Source organism: Humulus lupulus, chromosome 9 (assembly GCF_963169125.1).
Source record: "Humulus lupulus chromosome 9, drHumLupu1.1, whole genome shotgun sequence".
NCBI lineage: Eukaryota > Viridiplantae > Streptophyta > Magnoliopsida > Rosales > Cannabaceae > Humulus > Humulus lupulus.
Genome location: NC_084801.1, coordinates 158166594 through 158188491, shown reverse-complemented (window position 1 = coordinate 158188491; position 21898 = coordinate 158166594). Strand labels below are relative to the sequence as shown.

At 41.2% G+C, this 21898-nt stretch overlaps 1 protein-coding gene across 1 annotated transcript; it reads left to right on the top strand.

The window, feature by feature from the left end:
- The first annotated feature begins 340 nt into the window (after positions 1-340).
- LOC133800221 (uncharacterized) lies at positions 341-3199 on the top strand. The gene is made up of 3 exons (XM_062238175.1): positions 341-1485; positions 1714-1854; positions 1966-3199. Exons 1-3 carry the CDS (start codon positions 341-343, stop codon positions 3197-3199), a joined length of 2520 nt encoding a protein of 839 aa, XP_062094159.1.
- Positions 3200-21898: the final 18699 nt, after the last annotated feature.

Genomic DNA, 21898 nt, shown 5'->3' with positions numbered 1-21898 from the left:
AGGTTCAGTTGCTGAAGGGAGAATCCTCCTGGTTTGGCAAAGGCAGTGCTTTTCAGTTGAGGTCCTAAAGGAGAGTGATCAACTAGTTCATATTTTTGCTAATGAATTGAGGACCAATAAGAAATTTTGTGTTACTTTTGTGTATGGACGGAACACTATTGAGGAGAGGAGGCAATTATGGAGTAACATTTCTGGTTTATACTTTCCATCTATTCATTGGCTTGTGGCTGGGGATTTTAATGCAGTTTTTGAAAGCACTGATAGAGTGGGAGGCCGTGGTATTACTGCTGTGGAATTGGAGGATGCTCAGAATTAGAGAGCTTTGGGGTTGGTTGATGAAATGCGCACTAACAGGTCTCATTTCACATGGACGAACAAGCAATCTAACGAGGATAGAATTTATTCTAAACTGGACAGGGTTTTTATAAATGAAGGGTGGGTGGATCTATTTCCTCATACAGTAGCTGTGGTTAATTGGGATTTACTTTCAGACCATTGCTCTTGTATTATTAAATCTGAGCCTGCTGTTAACCAAGGTAGTCGTCCATTCAGATTTTTTAACCTTTGGACAGAGCATGATAGGTTCCTAGCTGTAGTGCTTCAGAGCTGGAATAGGCCTTGCAAAGGTAAGGGGCTGGGGACTATAGTTCAGAAGCTGGGCATACTTCAACATGTCTTACGCCACTTTAATAAATATTATGTGGGTGATGTTGCTAAGAACTACACTGATGCTAAGGAGAAGTTCCAAGATGCCAATTTGACTCTCCAAAAGGATTCACACTCTACTGAGTTACAAAATAAGGAGAGAATTGCAGGGGAGTTATTTGCTAAGCATGCCAAAACTTATGACAGCTTTCTTAGACAGAAAAGTAAAGTGAATTGGCTTCGCCATGGTGATGACAACACAGCGTATTTTCATGCGTGCCTAAAACAACGAAAGGCATCTAATCAGATCACTTCTTTCATCAATGATTCAGGTCAGTTGGTTGAGAGTTTTGATGATGTTGTAGACCATTTTGTGAGCCATTTTCAAAAGATAATGGGGAGTCCGAGTAGTGCTACAATGCCAATTCAGAATTCTTGCTTCAGCTTGGGTCATAGACTTTCTGTGGACCAGCAGATTGGTCTCATAAAACCTTTTACTAGGAAGGAGGTGGAAGATGCTTTGTTTAGTATTCATGCTATTAAAAGTCCGGGTCCGGATGGGTATGGCTCGGGATTCTTTAAAGCTATGTGGAAGGATTTGGGAGCGGAAATTTCTGAGGCGATTCTAGGTTTCTTTGAGAAGGGTATTCTGCCTAAAGAGCTAAATATGGCAACCATTACTCTGATTCCTAAGGTTGATACCCCTACCAAAGCAGTCGATTTTCGTCCCACAGCTTGCTGTAATACCATTTATAAATGCATATCTATGCTTTGTGGTAGATTGTCGACAGTCCTTCCTAGTCTCATTAACCAAAATCAAGGAGCGTTTGTGCAAAAAAGGTTGTTGGCGCATAATATTATGATTCTTTAGGATATTATCAAAGGTTATAATAGGAAAAACATCTCTCCTAGATGTGTTCTGAAAATAGACCTGTGTAAAGCTTATGACATGCTTGATTGGAATTTTTTAGAAGCCATTCTATATGCCTTCTGTTTTCCGAAAAGGTTCATCAATTGGGTTATGACTTGCTTAAGGGACCCTACTTATTTGATTTTATTGAATGGTAGGATTCAAGGGGGTTTTAAAGGTGAAAAGGGGTTGAGACAAGGAGACCCTATTTCTCCATTATTGTTTGTTCTTGTGATGGAATATTTCACTAGGCTTCTTAGTCAAGCAGCCCTTAATAAGGAATTCCGGTTTCACCCAAGGTGTAAAAATCTGAAGCTTGTTAATTTGTGTTTTGCGGACGACCTTATCATTTTTTGCAAGGGTGTGTTTAAATCTGTGCAGATTATTAAGGACTATTTCAACTAATTTAGCTTGGCTTCTGGTTTATCAGCCAACATGGAGAAGTCTCAAGTGTACTTTGGGGGCCTGGCTGATAGTGAGATAAAGCTACTGCTTCAGAAAATTCAGTTTAATGAAGGGTGCTTTCCTCTCAGATATTTGGGAGTGCCTCTTCGCACCACCAAATGGAAGGCGAGAGATTGTGCTTTGATTATTAAAAAGATTCAACTCAAGCTTCATAGCTGGTCGAGTCGGCACTTATCATTTGCAGGAAGGGCTCAACTGATCAACTCTGTTCTTCTTAGCATTAGGATGTTCTGGATGAGCATTTTTATTCTGCCCAAGAGTGTTCTCAAGGAAGTAGACCAGCTGTGTAGGAACTTTCTTTGGGGGCGTAAGGACAGTAGTAGCAATCGTTGCAAGATGCATTTTACATATTGGGATCGAGTGTGCTTGCCCAAATGCATGGGGGGTCTTAGATTTAAGCATGGGGTTACTTGGAACAAAGTTCTTCTTGCTAAATTTGTGTGGGCTGTGTCTTCTAAGAAAGATATCTTGTGGGTGAAATGGATTGACTCCATTTACCTTAAGGGGCAGGAGTTTTGGAACCATAAAGTCCAACAAGATGCGAGTTGGTATTGGAAGAAAATAGCTAATATGAGGGATATTTTTTCTTCTCAAGTCTTGGATGAAGCAGTCAAAAATAACAAGATTTATGTGAGAGTTCTCTGTAATAGGTTGCTGAATATTAGCAAAGTTTATTTTGCTAATGTGGTTTGGTGTTCCCTAACAGTACCTAAACATAGGTTTATCTTTTGGCAAGCTGCTCTTGGTCACCTTCTTACACGAGACAAGCTTCAGCAATGCCATTTTCAATTACCATCTGCTCTGTGTCCGGTCTGTGAAGAAGTTTCGGAGTCTCACTCTCATCTATTTTTTGCTTGTTCGTTCTCTCACCAACTGAGATCCAGAATGGAGAGCTGGCTGGGAAGGGACTCTTGGCCGAGAAGGTATGAAGACTGGCATACTTGGATGTTGGGCAAGCCTAAGGGTCTGTTGCAAAGAGTTTATGCTGCTTCATTGGTAGCTGCTGTGTATTTGATTTGGAGAAACAGAAGTAAATGTTTGTATGATTTAAACTCTTGGTCTGTTGATTTTATTATGCAGCAGATTAGATATTCTGTGAAGGTTAAGCTTACTAGACATCCTAAGCTAAAGTTAAATCATAGGGATTTAGCTGTTTTTAATTACCTGATGCATTTGTAATCTTGAGTTGGCTGTCCGGTTTGGCCTGGTTTGTTGTTTTGGTGTGTTGTTTGCTGGCCGGTTTGGCTTAGTTTGGTGTATTGATGTACTATTGGTTTTTTTTAATATACTCAGTTTTCATCAAAAAAAAAAAAAAAAAAACCTTAGAAAACTTACTATCTTTTTGGAAAACTGTCGGTCTAGCTCTGTCACAAGAACTTTATTTTTTTTCACGCGATCTTAGCCAAACTTGATACCTCTCTGGATTTTGAATATTTCGTTCTTTTTTCTGCATTGTACAAGATAATTATAGTTATATGTTGCGATAATATCAGCCATTATTTAAACTATAATATCATTTATACTTACCAAATCTTCTCTTATATTAGCCATTCCTCTACGAGAGGTTCGATGCCTTGACTTCATTAGTAATGCACGTGCTTTTTATTCTTGATGCACTATTTGAAACTCTGGACTTAGACGACTAGTTACAAATTTTAACCATTCTCTCTCGTCAATTATATCGCTATACCTCTTTGGGGGAAATTTGAGTTCTTCCATCATACCCATTTTAGCCAAAGGTTTGATGTACTCGGTAGTGAGTTCACTTTTAAAATCTCTCATTATTTGACTAGTTTTTTTCAAAATCTCACGTTTGAAGGTTTGAGGAATGTTGTGATCACCCTGAGAATATAATTAAGAAAAGTAATTATTAAATTTAGATATCACACATAAATAAATAAATATCATAATGATAATTTCTTACAATGATATCCTCCCATAGACCATCTTTCAAATCTTGTGGGACCTTCCTCCAATCACCTGAGTTGATAGAAATCGTGGCTCGTACTCTAGATCCAAGATATGATATCATGTTTGTATACACATCACCTATTGGTTGTCCCAAATCGTTCCATTGAAGATTTTTCTTGATTCCTTTGGCTTTTTGTTGGGTCATGTAACTCATTCTTGTTTTACCACGACCTTGTTGTTTCTCATAAGAAGAAGAATACAAAATAATGAATAATCTAGCTCCCATATTTCTTCAACAATCCCGTAGAATGTCATTGTGCCTGAAATTGGGTTATTATCTTTTGCACTGGAAAAATGCATAGCTTCTGCAACTACACTTACTCCACTATTTTGAACCAGCCGAGCATCATCTCTTGACTTAGTATGAAATCGTTTCCCTTCAACAATGTAAGCTTGATGCTTTATTACATCAATGCTTGCTCCAAGAGATATGCGCTTCAACTCAGTCGACAGTCCATGATTTTTTTCTCCCAACTTCGTCAAAATTGTATTCTTCAGCCACTGGCAAAACGTTTTATTATGCTCATCTATAACCCATTTTGTTTATTTTTAATCTTGTTTGGAATCATCAACCGTAATAACTCTATGTGATCACTGAAACATAAAAGAAATAACAAAAAGTTTAAACAACAAAAAGAAAATCACTACTCTAATATATATGATTGAAATATATTTTCTACTTACATTATATATGATTGAATCTCAGGATTATTTTACAACACAACTAATTGAGCTTGATCTAATTCTGCCCTAGACACGGTGATCACTGTTCCATTCCGTCGTAGTCCTTTATCAACTCCATCTGAGTTATTTCGTGGTTTGCTGATTCCGATTGCCTCAACCCCACTCATGTATTCTGAGCAAAATTCTACTGCCTCTTCCGATATATAACATTCAACCATACTAGCTTCAGGACGATAATGATTATGCACATAGCTTTTCAACACCTTCATACTTCTTTCAAATGGATACATCCATCTCGCCCAAACTGGTCCACACAACTTGGCTTCCCTTACTAGATGAACCATTAAATGTATCATATTGTCAAAGAAGGATGGCAGAAAAAACATTTCAAGGTTGCATAGAGTTTCCACTATCTTACAATGCAATGCATCCAATTTTTTCATTTCTAATTCTTTTCCGCATAAATTATTGAAGAATATGCAAACATTCGTTAAACAATCTCGAACTTTTTTCGGTAATACTGACTGAATAGCAATCAGAAGTAATTGTTGCATCAACATATGACAGTCATATGATTTCATACCCATCAGCCTCAAATCTCCCATGGATACCAAGTTTCGAATGTTGGATGAATAGCCATCAGGCACTTTCATCTCTGCAAATGATTTACATACAACTTTTTTCTCTTCTCTGGACAACGTGAAACAAGCAAGAGGTAAATATGTGCGTTTACCTTTCTGTTCAGGTGCTAAATCAGTTCGTATACCCATTTCAACAAGATCTAAACGACTAGTTAAACCATCCTTAGTTTTACCGGGAATATCAAGTAATGTACCTATAATACTTTCACACACATTTTTTTCTATATGCATGACATCCAAAAAATGTCGAACAAGTAAATCTTTCCAGTAAGGGAGACAAAAAAAAAATTCTTTCCTTTGGAAACATCCACTTACTTTCTTATTTTTCTGCATTTTTCCATACTTGAAATCAATTTTCTCTACTTCTTTAAGAATTTGTTGCCCCGAAAGTGGCAAAGGAGCAACACCTTGTTCTTTATCACCATCAAATGCTTTTTTTTTGTTCCTATAATGATGATTTAGGGGCAAATATCGTCTATGACCCATATAACAAATTTTGTCCCCATTAGACAGACGAATAGCCTTTGTGTTAGTGCAACATCTTGGACATCCCTGGTAACCTTTTGTGCTTAACCCTGATAGATTACCATAAGCTGGGAAATCATTAACAGTCCACAACAAAACAGCTTTTAAGTTAAAGACTTCTTTCTTAAAACCATCATATGCCTCAACACCATTTTCATACAAATCTTTCAAATCATCAATTAATGGTGCCAAATAAACATCTATATTGTGTCCCGGTTGTTTTGGGCCTGAAATCATTAACGTGAGCATCAAAAACTTTCTTCTCATCACTAACCACGGAGGAAGATTGTACATAACAAGGAAGACAGGCCACGAACTATGCCTACTACTTAGAGATTTATGTGGATTTACACCATCGGCAGCTAGACCTAGACGAAGATGTCTTGCTTCAGTTTTAAATTCTGGATTTAAGTTATTAACTTTTTTCCAAGCCTGCGAATCTGTAGGATGTTGAAGTTTACCATCTTTCACTCGCCTAGTCTCATGCCATATTAAGTTTTCAGAGTGTTCTGCACTTTGATATAATCGCTTAAGCCGCAGAATCAAAGGCAAGTACCACATCACTTTCTGAGGAATAAGCTTCCTAATCTCCTTACTCTTGTTAGGTTTGTAGCGGGGTGAATCACATTCTAGGCAAGTGTCCATGTCTGCATACTCTTTACGATATAACACACAATCATTTGGACATGCATGGATCTTCTCATACTTCAAGCCTATGCAATTTAAAGTTTTCTTCACTTCATATGTAGACTCAGGGAAGCAATTATCTGACGGCAAAATCTCTTTAAAAGCAGCTAAAAATTGACTAAAACATTTATCACTAACTCCATTTTCTGCTTTTATGTTGTAAAATTTTACCATCGTTGGTAATCTTTGTTTCAGACAACCATTGAATAATGGTTTATCTGCATCTCTAACCAATATATCAAATTTTGAAGGATCATCAACAAACTCTTCTTGTGCTTCATCGAGCAATTCCATAGGATGATCGTTAAAATCACTATAACCCAAATCATCAACCCCTTGCCTCCCGAATGGATATGGATTATTATTTTTCAATGATTCCCCATGCCAATACCATGTACGATAACTTGTATCAAATCCCCGACAAAATACATGATTTTTTATCATGGTAATATTTCCTTTTGTTCCATTACCACAATCTATACATGGACAATGAATTCTTTCCGGATCACTACAATTTGTTTGGCAAAATTCTAAAAATTGGTTGAATCCGTCTTGAAATTGTTGTGTTTCTCTATTCTCAAGAATCCATGACTTATCCATAATGATAATATATACCTAATTCCTAAGTTGATAATGAAAAGAAAATTAGTATAGTAATTGAAAAAATTATGTTCAATTATTAAATTATAAAATGAAATGGGCAGAGTTTCATTTATTTCTATAACATATCCAAAATTCATATGTATTTACAATTCAACAAAAACAAAAACATTATTATTATATATAGTAACTTATAAAACATGTTCAACTAATATCATCAAAAAAAATTGGGCAGAGTTTCCTCTATATTTATAGCATATCCCAAGTTATCTACCTATAAATTCACATCAAACAAAACATATAACAAACAACATGCATGTTCTCAACCATAAGTCACCGCAGCACACAGAAAATTCACAGATCCTACTTCACTAAGACACACATGTTCTCAACCTTCTGTTATCTCCGCAGCACACAATTTTATCTCAGAACCTACTTCACTATGGATGAATATCTAATATATTCAAACTCCTCTAACAATAGTTTGTAAATATAAAAAATAAAAATAAAAAATTAAGTAGTAATTACTACTTACCTTCAAAATTAATATTCAACAATTTCAACCTCACACTCAAACAAATATTTCCTACAATAAAAAGTTAAACATTAGTAAATATATGGTAATTGAATTGATCCTAAAATAATATAATTAACAAAAATATACTTTAAAAAAATCATTACCTAAATAATATACAAAATTATGCAAGCAATAATTTTTAATATAAAAAATTATGTAAACAACATTATTATAAATAAAATAATACAAAAATACCCTAAAAACGAAATATACATTAAAGAAATCAAGTTTTAGTGATCAATACACGTTTTAAACAATGAAAATGTCTTCCAATCCTATATAAAATTTCAAAAATATTAAAAAAAATAACCATATAAACATACATAGAAACAACCTTTAAGTATACACAATATTTCTTCATTTTTACCCTAAAACTTCAAAATAACTCAAGATTAAGTATATTTACATGATTTCAAGCTTTAATATGCAAGAAAATGGAAAAAAAAAATGGACAATGTGGGGCTTATCCGTGGCTGGGGACGGTGGTGGGAGAGCTTCGGCTGTGCCTCTGTGAAGGAGAAGAACATGTGCTAATGAGAGGGGAAAATAGGGTATTGTGCTAAAGTAGGTGGAGACCACTTTTCTCCGCGGTTCTATACCCAAAACCGCAGAGAAAAGTGGTGAAAAGTTCTACACTTTTCTCTGCGGTTCTAGACCCAAAACCGCGGAGAAAAGTCCCTCATTCAAACCTTTCACTGCGTTTTTTTTTAAACCGCAATAAAATAGGGTGCGAACATTAAATATAATTTTTTTGACTCTTTCAAACTTTTTCTTTGCGCTTTTTATTTATTGTTGAAAAAAACCCGCAGAGAAAGCCTATATTTGTAGTAGTGCGTGCCAATGCCTCATGAGGTCAACTACCTGTTCGACCTCAAATCTAACCCCAACCAAGAAGGCACGGGTTTTTTTCACTTCTGTCACCAGGAAACTGGGCGCACCTTCCTGACTGAAACCACCCACATATCAAATGTGGGGAGGTACTACCAGGAGTACTTCCTCACAACTGACATGACCGCAGACAACCTGGCCTTTGCACAAGGAGGTAAAACTTTCGTATCATTGGCTGTTACTTCTTCAATTAGTGTTCTCCTCCATATTTTCTTAAACTGTTAATGTCTTCCAAGCCCATGGTTGTGACCAGACCCAACTCCGGACATGGAGTTGAGATCGGCGCTCCTAGCCAGCATGACTGGCGTAGAAAATAGCGTCAAGCATCTGGTTACTGAGGCTAACCTTAGGTTGGTTGGCCTCCTGGCCCCTCATTAGGACACGAGGGAGTCAACTGCAGGGAGTGCCACAGCTGAGGAGGAACCTGAGCAACAACCTCCAGCGTCGCCTCCACGAAGGAGACCGACTGGGGTCACGATCAGGGAACATGTTGGCACTCCTCCAACAGAGAGGCCCTTTGTTCCCTTGGGGAAGGGAAAGAAGAAGGCCACCGAGGCTGTCGAACACTCGGATGAGTCTTCGGATGATAATGGTACAATTATTTCACTTTTAGATAGCTTGCCAATTCCCTGTCACCTATTTGACGGGGACGACAATTTTAAACATGCTCAAAATTTAGGTCCAGACTTCTTCATGTTAGAGAGTGAGTATAAGACTAGTAGAGTCTATAGTATAGCGACCAGTAATAATAGCTCGGGTATTTGACTTTGCAATCTTTCTTTACTTCTTTTTCTGATGTAATATACTTGGTCATTTATGCTATCTCACTATTCGATATTGTTCTTCTTTTTTAGACATGGAATTTTTCAATGTGTTCGACATCTACAACACTCCTGAGGCTGCCGCGGCTCTCCCGAGCAAGAAGAAGACCAGCAAGAGACACCACGGGGAGAGCAGCAAAGTGCCTCAGGCAAAGAATGCTCAAAATTCAGGCCCTTCGGAGGATAGGCCCTCTGCCACCGCAACTCCATCCTCTCCCCACGAGCAGCAAATTCCTCCTGCTCCAGCCGGATCAACTCCACCTCCCGCAGCCCCGACCGACCAAACTCAGCAGGTCGATCCTGCTTCAACTGGGGGCGACATAACTGGTCGCGCCTTTAAATTGGTCAAGGAGAAGGTCACTAAGGTTGTAAAGCACGACTGCTGCTGAGAGGCAATGGCTGCTACAGAGGCGATGGATGTTGACCTAATCCTAAACCGCGCCCTGAACGAGTTCACCATTGTAAGTCATCTTTTTCTGCGGAAACAGGTCTTCTTTATTTTATAGTTAGTCTAACTTCTACTCCGACTGTAGGCCATGCTAACCCTCACCGCTGGCCGTATCCGCTTGGGTGTTATCACCGAGCAGGCCAGAACTTTGGAGCAACAACACCAGGATGAACTTAAAGCTGCCGAGGCAAAATATTCTGAACAACTGGTAATGGTGGTTGAGGAAAAGGCCAAATTGGCTAAGGAGTTGGAGGAGAAGTAGAAGTCTCTGGAGAAAGTTCGTGAGCAGAGGGCCAATTTAAGGAGTTCAACTGCTTTAATTTCCGCATGGCCCAACAGCTCTAGGTGGACCTGGTTGCGATTAGGCAGGAGACTACTACCCTGGAGGGCCGGATTGAGGAGTTGGAGAAAGCCAACGCCAGCAACTTGGAAAGGTACAAGAGTGCCACTCTTCGATGCTTCTATGATTTTTGGAAGCATAACCAGGGTGCCAACTTTGACTACCTTCCTGAAAATGCGAGAGACGCCGAGCTTGCTCGCTACACTGCTCAGCTGGCTGAGGAAGAAAGATCAAGGGTTCCTGCTTCCCCTGAAATCTTGCTAGCCGCTGGGATGGATGGGGTAGACGAGGCTGCAGGCGTCGTCGATCAAAACCTTCCCCAAGATCCTCCAGCTCCTCAGGATCCTTGAGCTCCTTAGTCTTTTCTGCTTATATTTTATCTTTTTAACTACACAACCTACGGGTCGTGATGTAAAGATAATATAATTTTTTGGTTGCTACATGGGCAACTTTTACTTTTACTTGAACAATTACATCTGAGCAGTGACTGCTCACAGTGTAAAAGGATTCGTTTTGATATTATAATATATTTAAATATTATTATAACATCTGTTTGCATGACCGAACTTAGCATAGCACTTTGGTTTGATTTAACAAAATAACAAAATTTTGAAAAATACTCTAAGTGCCCTAGCATGCTTTCACTTATTTTGCTCATGTGTTTACATACCTTTTCACGATATGCTTTGCTTACTTGTACCTTATATGCCCCCCAAGTGATCGAGGAGCTTTAGGTCCTTAGTCACTTGCCTTGACCAGAACCTGCTCGAACATTACTGCTCGTAGCAATATGATTATAATTATAATACAGCAAAACAACACACGTAATGAGCAAATACTTGTAATAAATACAATAGTTGGCAAGAAATGACTGGCTGAGCACAGTCCCTTTTATTTCTCATAATAAATGGACTAAACGTGTCTGTACGAGTGATAAATAAGATCTTACACTTTCAAAACTTGTAAAAAGTAAAATTTATACACACCAATTCTTTAAGAAGAATTGTTCATTGGTAATACTTGCACAGGTGTTCTCCATTCCAATAGCAAGGAATGAGATCTCCATTTAAGCATGCAAGTTTATAAGTGCCTGGGTGAAGGACCTCATCAATCTGGTAAGGCCCTTCCCAATTTGGCCCGAGTACTCCAGCAGCTTGGTCATGGGTGTTAAGGAAAACTCTTCGAAGTACAAGATCTCCAACATTGAATTTTCTTTCTTGTACTTTAGAGTTGAAATACCGGGCGACCTTCTGCTGGTACGTAGCTACTCGGAGCTGGGCTTGTTCACGCCTTTCATCAATTGAGTCCAGGGATTCCACCAATAGCTGGCTGTTAGAGTCTTGGTCGTATGCTATTCTGCGGTGCGAGGGTGGATCTAACTCGACAGGCAACATAGCTTCATACCCGTACGCCAAGGAAAATGGGGTATGACTTGTTGCTGTTCAGTGGGAAGTTCTGTACGACCAAAGAACTTCAGGCAACTGCTCTGGCCATGCTCCCTTAGCTTCTTCAAGTCTTTTCTTCAGGGTATCCTTCAGCATTTTGTTAACTGCTTTGACTTGCCCATTCGCTTGGGGATGAGCGACTGAAGAAAAGCTTTTGATAATATCATGCCGTTTGCAAAAGTCCGTGAATAGATCACTGTCAAACTGGGTGTTATTATCTGAGACTATCTTCTTTGGTAATCCATAGCGACAAATGATGTTCTTAACTACGAAGTCAAGAACTTTCTTGGTCGTTATGGTTGCGAGTGGCTCAGCCTCGGCCCATTTGGTGAAGTAGTCGACAGCAACCACTGCATACTTTACACCACCTTTTCCTCTAGGCAAAGATCTGATTAGATCTATTCCCCAAACTGCGAAGGGCCATGGACTCTGCATCTGCTTTAACTCGTTGGGAGCTGCTCGTGGGATTTTAGAAAATCTCTGACACTTGTCACATTTCCACACGAACTCCATTGAGTCTTCATTCATGGTTGGCCAGAAATAGCCCTGCCTTAGGATCTTTTTTGACAGACTTTGCCCCCCAGCGTGGTCCCCGCAAAAGCCTTCATGCACCTCTTTCATTAACTCTTTGGCTTTCTCCTTTGTAATACATCTGAGGAGTGGCATGGAGTATCCCCTTCAGTACAGGATCCCCTCGACCAGGATATACCTAGCAGCTTGACGCTGAAGGGTCCTGGCTTTGTTTCTGTCTGTCAGTAGTACGCCGCTTGACAGATACTCTACATATGGTTCCATCCATGTATCCGACATCTGGATGACCAGAGTAGTTTCTGCTGCTTGGATGCTTGGTACTGATAGGCGCTCAATTGGCACTGTGTTCAGAGTATCAGCATCCTTTTCACTTGCCAACTTTGCCAAGGCGTCCGCGTTGGAATTCTGATCACGAGGTACTTGCTGGAGAGTGTATTTGTTGAATTGGGCTAACAGATCCTTTGCTTTGTTCAGATAGGCGACCATCTTCAAACCTCGCGCCTGGTATTCTCCCAAGACTTGATTCACCACCAGCTGAGAATCACTATAGATGTCAAGCGCTTTTATGTTCATATCCTTGGCTAACCGCAGTCCAACGAGTAACGCTTCATATTTAGCCTCATTGTTAGAAGCAGTGAAGTCAAATCTAATTGCACAGTGAAATTGATGCCCTTCCGGTGTTACCAATATCACTCTTGCTCCTGCGTGGGATTCGTTGGATGAACTGTCTATAAACAATTTCCACGAGGGTGCTTGGATTTGACACTCAGGCTTGCTGGGCTCTTCAGTCTGCTCGCCACCTGCGAGCTCTGTGAATTCGGCGATGAAGTCAGCCAAGGCTTGTCCTTTTATCGCTGCTCGCGGCAAGTAAGATATGTCGAACTGCCCGAGTTCGACTGCCCACTTTAGTAATCTTCCTGCAGCCTCTGGTTTTTGCAGGACTTGTCGAAGAGGCTGGTCAGTTAATACCGTAATTGGATGAGCTTGGAAGTAAGGCCGCAGCTTCCTAGAGGCCAACACTAAACAATAGGCTAACCTTTTGATGGGGGGATACCTCAACTCTACTCCGATCAACCTTTTGCTTACATAATAGACAGCCTTCTGCACACCTTCTTCTTCTCTTACAAGAACAGCATTAGCAGCGTAATCCGTGATTGCCAGGTAGGTGAACAAAGTCTCTTTATCGACCAACTTTGACAGGATGGGTGATTGCGCCATATGCGTTTTTAATGCTTGAAAGGCCTGTTCGCACTCATCTTTCCATTCAAATTTCTTATTGCCTTTGAGTGGATTGAAAAATGGGACGCACTTGTCTGTCGATTTCAAAATGAATCTACTGAGAGCAGCAATCCTCCCGGTCAGGCTTTGGACATCCTTAATCTTCACTGTCGACTTCATCTCGATCAGGGCTTTTATTTTCTCGGGATTAGCTTTAATTCTACTTGAGTTAACTATAAATCCTAAGAACTTCCCTGATCCTACTCCGAAGGAGCATTTAAGGGGATTTAACTTCATCGTATATTTATTTAGGACATTGAAGCATTCCTACAAATCCCTTACACGCCCTTCTGCTTTCTCCAACTTAACCAGCATGTCATCGATGTAAACCTCCATGTTTATGCCGATCAGCTCCTTGAACATGTGGTTGACGAGTCTCTGGTAAGTCACACCAGCGTTTTTCAAACCGAAGGGCATGACCTTGTAACAGTAGAGCCATGTATCAGTTCGAAAGCTAGTGTGATCCTCATCAGGGGGATGCATACTAATTTTATTATACCCGGAGTATGCATCCATGAATGAGAGGATCTCATACCCTACAGTGGCATTGACCAGCTGGTCGATCCTCGGGAGTGGGAAACAATCTTTGGGGCAGGCTTTATTTAGGTCTGTAAAATCCACACACATATGCCACTTGCCATTCGGCTTGGGCAAGAGTACGGGATTAGAGACCCACGATGGATAAAACGCCACCCTGATGAACCCATTCTCCTTCAGCTTCTCGACTTCCTCCTTCAAGGCCTTTGATCTATCTTTGTCGAGTAGCCTTCTTTTTTGTTGCACTGGTGGAAAGCTTTTATCGATGTTCAGGACATGGCTGATGACTGCAAGATCTATCCTGACCATATCTTTATGCGACCAGGCAAAGACATCCTGATTCCTTCTTAAGAACTCCACCAGTGCTTGTTTTTTTGTTGTCTCTAAGTTTTTACCGACTTTCACAACTCTGGTCGGATTTTCCTCATCGAGTTGGACCTCTTCAAGGTCCTCGATGGGTCCCACTTCTTCTTCAAAATCCCCAAAGTGAGGATCTAAGTCTCTATCCTCACTTTGGGCAACACCCTATTTGGTGAGATTATCACCTGAGCGAGCTTGAACATCAGTTTCCATATGCAACTTCTTCTTGGTGGCATCTCTCGATACACCCTTCTTTGCCTTGGTGATCAAGGCATTGTAGCACTCCCTCGCTTCCCTTTGGTTTCCTAACACGTATCCTACCTCTGCGCTCATTGGGAATTTCATGGCGAGGTGCCATATTAGAAGTGATGGCTCGCAGGTCGACCAGAATTGGTCTCCCTATCACAGCGTTGTACGCTGAAGGACAATCAACTACTATAAAAGTAGTGAGTAATGTCCTGTTAGCAGGCACAGTGCCTACTGTGACTGGGAGTCTAATCGACCCTACTGTGGTGAGCCCTTCTCCGGAAAAACCATAAATGGTTTGGTTGCACGGCTCCAGGTCCTTCACAATCAACTTCATCCTTTCCAGCGAGGACTTATATAGGATGTTGAACGAACTTACTGTATCGACCAACACCCTTTTCACCATCATGTTCGCGATCTGTACGTCCACGACCAACGGATCAGAGTGTGGGAATCGCATGTGCCGGGCATCATCGTCAGAGAAGGTGATCAGTTCCTCCTCTATTCGAGCCTTTTTTGGTGCATGATCCTCGACACTCACCATCTCGATGTCTTGGTCGTGGCATAGGGTTCGAGCATATCGTTCCCTCGCTTTCCCACTATCTCCTGCAAGATGTGGGCCTCCGCAGATGGTGAGTAGGGTACCTGGCATGGGAGCTGGCTGTAAAGGTGGCGAGCGATGGGTTTGCAGGCGCCGACTCGTTGCCACCTTGAGCCTCTCGCTGAGAACCTCCCACAGCTCGCACATATCTTCTTAAATGTCTCTGTCTTTTCAAGAACTCAATTTCATCCTTCAGCTGGTTACACTCATTGATGTCGTGCCTGTAGTCGTTATGAAAATGATAGAACTTTGTTGAATCTCTCTTGGAGATATCTTTCCTTATTGGTGCGGGTCGTTTGTAGGGCCCGCTTGAGCTGGTCGCCTGGTAAACCTCGGCTCGACTTTCAACAAGGGCAGTGTAATTGGTGAATTTTGGTTCATACCGATTACCATTGGGGCACTTACTCTCGGAGGTCGAGGGTTCGCTGTTTGCCCGCTTTCCACCATTCTTACCATTGCCATTCCCGTTGCCTTTGCTGTTGCCATTGGGATTAGACCCGTTGGCGGCTTTGGCAGGTTCTTCCTTGGGCCCCTTGTCTTTTGCTGGCGATTTACCTTCATTGGAAATTGTGTCCTCGAGCTTGATCAATCGATCAGCTCGATCTAAAAACTCCTGGGTACTTTTAACCCCATGTTTTCTGAGGCTACTCCAGAGGGGAGAATGGCGCCTAACCCCAGCAGTTAGGGCCATCATCTTGCCTTCATCGCCTACAGTCTTGGCTCCAGCTGCAGCTCGCATGAAGCGTTGAACGTATTCCTTAAGGGGCTCTCCCTCTTTCTGGCATATCTCGACCAATTGATTCGCCTCAGTGGGGTGCACATGACCGGCATAGAACTGTCTGTAAAACTCCTTCACAAACATCTCTCAGGAGACTATACTTGAGGAGGGAACTTAAAGAATCACTCCTAGGCGGCATCAGAAAGTGTCGCTGGGAAGATCCTGCAGCGAGCATCTTCAGAGACTTTCTGAATGTCCATTTGTATCTCAAACTTGTTGACATGAGATACTAGGTCTCCATACCCTTCGAAATTTGGTAGAGTTGGCATCTTGAACTTACTGGGGGTTTCTGCCACAACAATCCTTTGTACGAAAGGGGTGCCTCTCCTCCGATCGTACTCAATGTGTGATGTTCGCCCTTTGACCAGCTGTTGCATAGCTTGGTTTAGGGCATCAATTTGAGCCTGAACGGCTTCTGGGATTGTTGGGGCCTCTGGTGCTGGGGGAATGTACTCATCATGCCTTTCTCGGTGGTCGTTGAGTACATCCCTCAAATCATCGTCTCTTCGCTACTACTCGTTGGCTCTGAGCCAACTAAAGATGTTATTTTGCCTGGGCTGCTCCCCAGCGTTACGACCTGCTGGTCGGTCTTCTGTAGGTGGGGGGCTCCTACCACCACCTCTCTCTTCATCCCTCCGACCAACATTTCCTCTGCCTGAGTCAGCTTCATTGTAGCCGTGGTCATCTCTGAACTGTGGCTGGCTATGGTGAGACCGACTATTCCCTCTATTGCCTCCTTGGGCTGGCATTTCCCGAGCATTAGGGGGAGGCCAAGTTGGTAGGTGGATCCCCATGCATTGTCGTGTTGTGGGGGGCCCCTAACTGCAGAGACTGTCTCTGAGTTCCTCTTGTTGGAAGAAGGACGCTGCCCCTTGCTCGGTGGATGCGACTCTTCACCCCCTGGGCGTCTAGGGCTGCGGGGCTGTTGCCCGGCCCTATTATGCCTTGGGCGCGAGGGATTGCCTCGACCAACCTGAGACGGAGGCTGCGTCTCAGGATCCCTAGGTGGGACATCATCCTGAGGCATAGGTGGCTGCTTCGACCTCTGAGGGCTTATTGGCTGGAGCGGAGGACTAAGATTAAGGCCCCTTTGAGGTGGCCAGTTTGGTGGCTGATCTGGCTGGGAGGATGGCGCAGCCTGATTCCTAGCCAGCTGGATGGCTGCTTCAAGGGCTGCCATGGCATCCCTCTACTAACGGTCCATCTCCGTCTGCCGCTCGCTCAGCGCCTGGCGCTGGCGCTCTATCTCCCTCTGCTGCGATGCCATTATCTCAGCAGCACTCTCTTGATTGGCCCTCAGATTGGCCAACTCATTTTGCAACACCCCCAGTGTTGTCTCCAGGGTCTCAGAATCCAACTCCTCCTCATCAAACTCCAAATGAGGTTTGTCTTCAGCCACATTTGGGGGAGGAGGCTGGGATGGTGCAGCGGTAGCCTGTCCAGCCTTCTTGGTAGTTTTCCCCATTAGATCTTCTTTTGTCAAGCTCTCAATGAAAGCACCAGAATGTTGACCCTCATTTTGGTCAACGACACAGAGTCAAGAAAATGACAGAAAAATAGTACAAAGCTTGAGAAAAAAATCTAATGGGAAATAAAGAACACAAAGAATTATAGTGGTTCGGCCCCAGTGATTGGTAATGACCTACATCCACTTGATACTATTATTAATATTGAGCTTCAAAGGTGTGATCAAAGAACTAGGGTTCCTGAGTTTCACAAACCTTAGAAGGAGAACACAATACAAACGATGGATAATAGTAATGTAATTCGGAAAAAGATCCAAAGATCCCCCCTTGAGCTATTTCTTGTATATTTATAGGCTCAAGGAGGGTTACATGAGTCAATTAGTCATATCTTTCCTTAATAAATGGATCTTCAGGTCATAATGAGGAGATATTATCGGATATCATTACAACTATACAAATTTATTCATAAATAAACGGAGTATACGACCAGCCTGGTCGTATATAAAACTTGAACTTCGCATATGGAAATATCTCTGGTCGATAGGCGAGCAGCATCTCTGCCACGTGTCGAAAATTCTTGTCACGTCATCCGCAGCTGTTTTTTTTTTGGATAAACACATTTTATAAACTCAATTAGGTCATTTATTTAACTAAAAATAAATAAAATAATAGCCAATTAACAGTCCTAAGTCAAAATTATCATGGGCTTTAGGCCCGTGAAATTTCTCATTTGATTATAAGCCCATTGGACATAAAATCAAGACTTGTATTATTTTCTATTGATTTAATTAATTAAATAATTGTTTAAATCCTTTATCAAATTAATTATTTATAATTTGAACATTGATTTAAACTTATTTATTAATTTAGATACTAATTTATCTTAATCAATAAATCTGCCTTAATTTCTCTTTTCTTCTCTAAATTACATAACTCTGTGAAACTATCCATAATTGACCTAGTCAACTTTGATAATTTTCATTGATAATTAAATCAATTAATTGAGACTATCTAGATGATTTTATCCAAGGTATAGTGGGGATCATGGGCGTATAAAATAAAGCTCCAATAAGTTATCATAAATCTAACAAATAAATTTACTAACTTATTAATTCCTCGTGACTCCACTAAAGACTCGGAATTGCACTCTTGAATTCATAGAACGTTCTATAACAAATATAGATACGCTATTAATTATCCATTGTTACAACCATAATTGTCACTCAATCCTCAATAGACGGTCTACAATGAGATGAGACTTAAATACCATTTTACCCCTCATTATATTTTATCCTTAAAACACTTAATTCCTTGTAAATGATATTTCAGTAAACTAATATTAATTACTGAAATGAGATCTCTATCATTTAGCACCTTGAACCAAACTAAAAGGAAACCATCGTTTCACTTCTTCATCAAAAGCTATAGATGTTCATATCTATGATTAACACTCCCACTCAATTATACTATCGAGTTCCCAAGATGTAAGTATGGGCTAGTCCGTAGGGTAAGTTGGTAATGAACAAGTCAAAGAACTCAAATAATACAATCAGTTAGAATAGTAACCACTAAGAATTAGGATTGAATTGACCTATGGTCAATTATATGATATGACTAGAATAGATAATAACGGTATGTTTACTTATCCTATCTACTATCAATATCGGTCCAATCCGATGTAACAAATACATCCGATCTTATCTACTTTGCTAATGTTTTGGAAAGAACATAACACTACAATGTGTAAGTAGATCATATCGTAGATTGGCAAGTCAGTGTAAATCTTGTGCACTGACTAATCTTAGGACTAACTTATTTTGAACATATAACCATATTTGTATTCCATTGTTATTACGTCACTATAAATATGATTAGCTATATGCTTGGGATTTAATAGAAGTTTATATTAAACAAATAATCATGAAAATAAAACATGTGAGAAAAGTGATTGACCAAGTCAAAAAATGATTTCTATTTTTTTATTGATAATAAATGAGATTACAAAGAAATTGGGTTTTAATTAGGGCATAAAACCCTAACATGAATACTGTTATCTAGATTTCCGGATAGCGTTTAGATAAATAGCCTCGGGGAAGCAGAATTATCAAAGTCTTTCACGAAGGGTGACCAGGGCTCGCGGAAGGACAGAAAGGCTTCGCCTCTCCCGTTTAGTGTCTAGCACACTCTTTCAAGCAACCGCGACCCGGAAGCTCGTCAATTCTCCCGGACTCCCGAAGGGATATCCTTCGGGGAAGGTCCTTCCAGGAGAAGCTCTTCAGGTTACCTTCGCGGATACAGTTCCGTGCCTCGCACGGAAGAAGACGAGGCGGTCGAGTCACGGAGGAGGCATAGTTGGAATGATACTCACCTGACACAGGATCCCGCCTGACACGCCTGACAGGTCGAGGCCGCACACATCCCAGCACGCCTAAAAATGCCTTTTCGCCTACTGTTCCGCTGACAGCCTGGAAAAGACGGCTGCCTTTTGACATTCCCCATATTTTCATGTAATTATACCTACGTAGAGCCTGGTAGCCATGCTACCACGGTAATTGTATCCCCTATTGACGGCTGGTGTAATTAAGACTCATGGGGGCAGAGTAAAACCCTAATCCAAAACCCTAGCTATAAAGACCTCCTCATTTTACGATAGGGAGGGGGGCCAACAGATTAAAGAGCAAGAACTCTGCCAAAATCTCTCTAGCTTCATCTTCTTCAAGAGAACCCGAGAGAAACATTGTGAGTTTGTGAGGTTCTTGTACACCAGCCATTTTACTGTAATTCTCTACAAGTATAATAACATCGACTCGTGGACTAGGGCTCGTTAACGCCTGAACCACGTAAAAAACCTATTTGTCTATTTATATTTCTGCACTTCTACAGTTCTTATCTTTTTATTATTTTGTTTGTATTCGTTTCCGAAAAACTCGGTAAACAAATACCATTCATATAAATGACTAAAGCGTCATATAGGGGCCAATTTCCCTATTTAACTGACTAATAAGTCAATCCGGGGCCCAATGCCCTAGGATATGGGACTAATAAGTCACCCCGGGGCCCATTCCTTATCCTCTGTATAACTAGCCTTGGAGTTAGGCCAGCGTACCTGGCACTTTAGTTTTCCACTACCATTGGTTTGGACAAGCGCATGATGTGCTCTTGATTAGACCCAACCAAAATGACCAGCGCTCAGCGCGCTATTTCCGCCCTTGACTTATAAGTCAATTCTTTTCGACAAGCACTCAACGCTATTGTCATCCTTGACTCATAAGTCAAGCCTTTCTCAATTAGATAACGCAAACAAGCATTCATTATAGAACAAATATCTAGATACAGAGCATTCAACATGCTTAATCAAACATTCACATGCATAATCATAATCATGCACATTTGCAGGGGCCCAAACCCTAATCCAATCCATATTTAACAACCGGGCCAAGCCCTAATCACTTACATCACGTATTGGGTGCAGTTTTCTTACCTCAGGTCTAAGTGTAACATATAATAGGAACAACCCTCGAGCACGATCCTTTCCCGAGCCCTACCGGTACCCTAGTCATAACCAAATAAATGATAATCATCAATGTCGAGTAAGTAAAGGCTTTCATACTAAGTCTTAGCCTCTGGGACCTCAAATTCTACTAAGATGGGTAGTAGAATCGATCTTGAGTCCTTAGGTTTGAGTTCCCGTCACTCAAAACCTAACTTGGCCAAAACTGTCTATGCGGGCCGCGACTTGACCCTGAGGCTCGTGGTGCGCCTACGAAAACAAAGAGCCCCTGGCAGGAACCCAGGACATGGGTTGTGACTTGACCCTGAGGGTCGCAGTGTGCCTACCCCAGACAGAACCCTCTATGCCTTGGGTTCACACGGGTCGCAGAGCCCCAAGAACTGGGTCGCACCGTGACCCTACGAACCCAGATTTTCCTCGATTTTCCTCATCCTAACCTTACCCGAAAATCACCCCAACAAAGCCCCAAAATCACAATTCAATCCCGGAACAACATTAGCATACTACCAGCAACAAAACCCAACATTAATTCACTCAAAACCTCCACGAAATCTCCAATTCAATACCTTGAACCTCAAGCTCAAGAACATTACAAAAATCAGGGCAGATTTCAATCAAAACAAAGATTGTAGCTTACCTCAACTGTGAAATTCCACCTCCTAGTTGCAGCTAATCAAACTCTAGACCTCAAGCCTTCAATTACCAAGCCTTAGCTTCCAAAATTTCCAAGAAACTCCAAGGCACAACAAAAGAACTTAGAGAGAAAGAGAGCAACGGGTGAGAGAGAGAGAGGAAGCTACTTTGTGTTATGTTCTTTGGGGTTTCTTGCTGCTGAAGGAGTTAGTGGCTAAGTCATTGTTTTTGGCACAAATGACCCAAATGCCCCTTTGCCCTAAGCTTACTCATCACATGCCCTCCAAGGTACTTTGGTCTTTGGTCACAT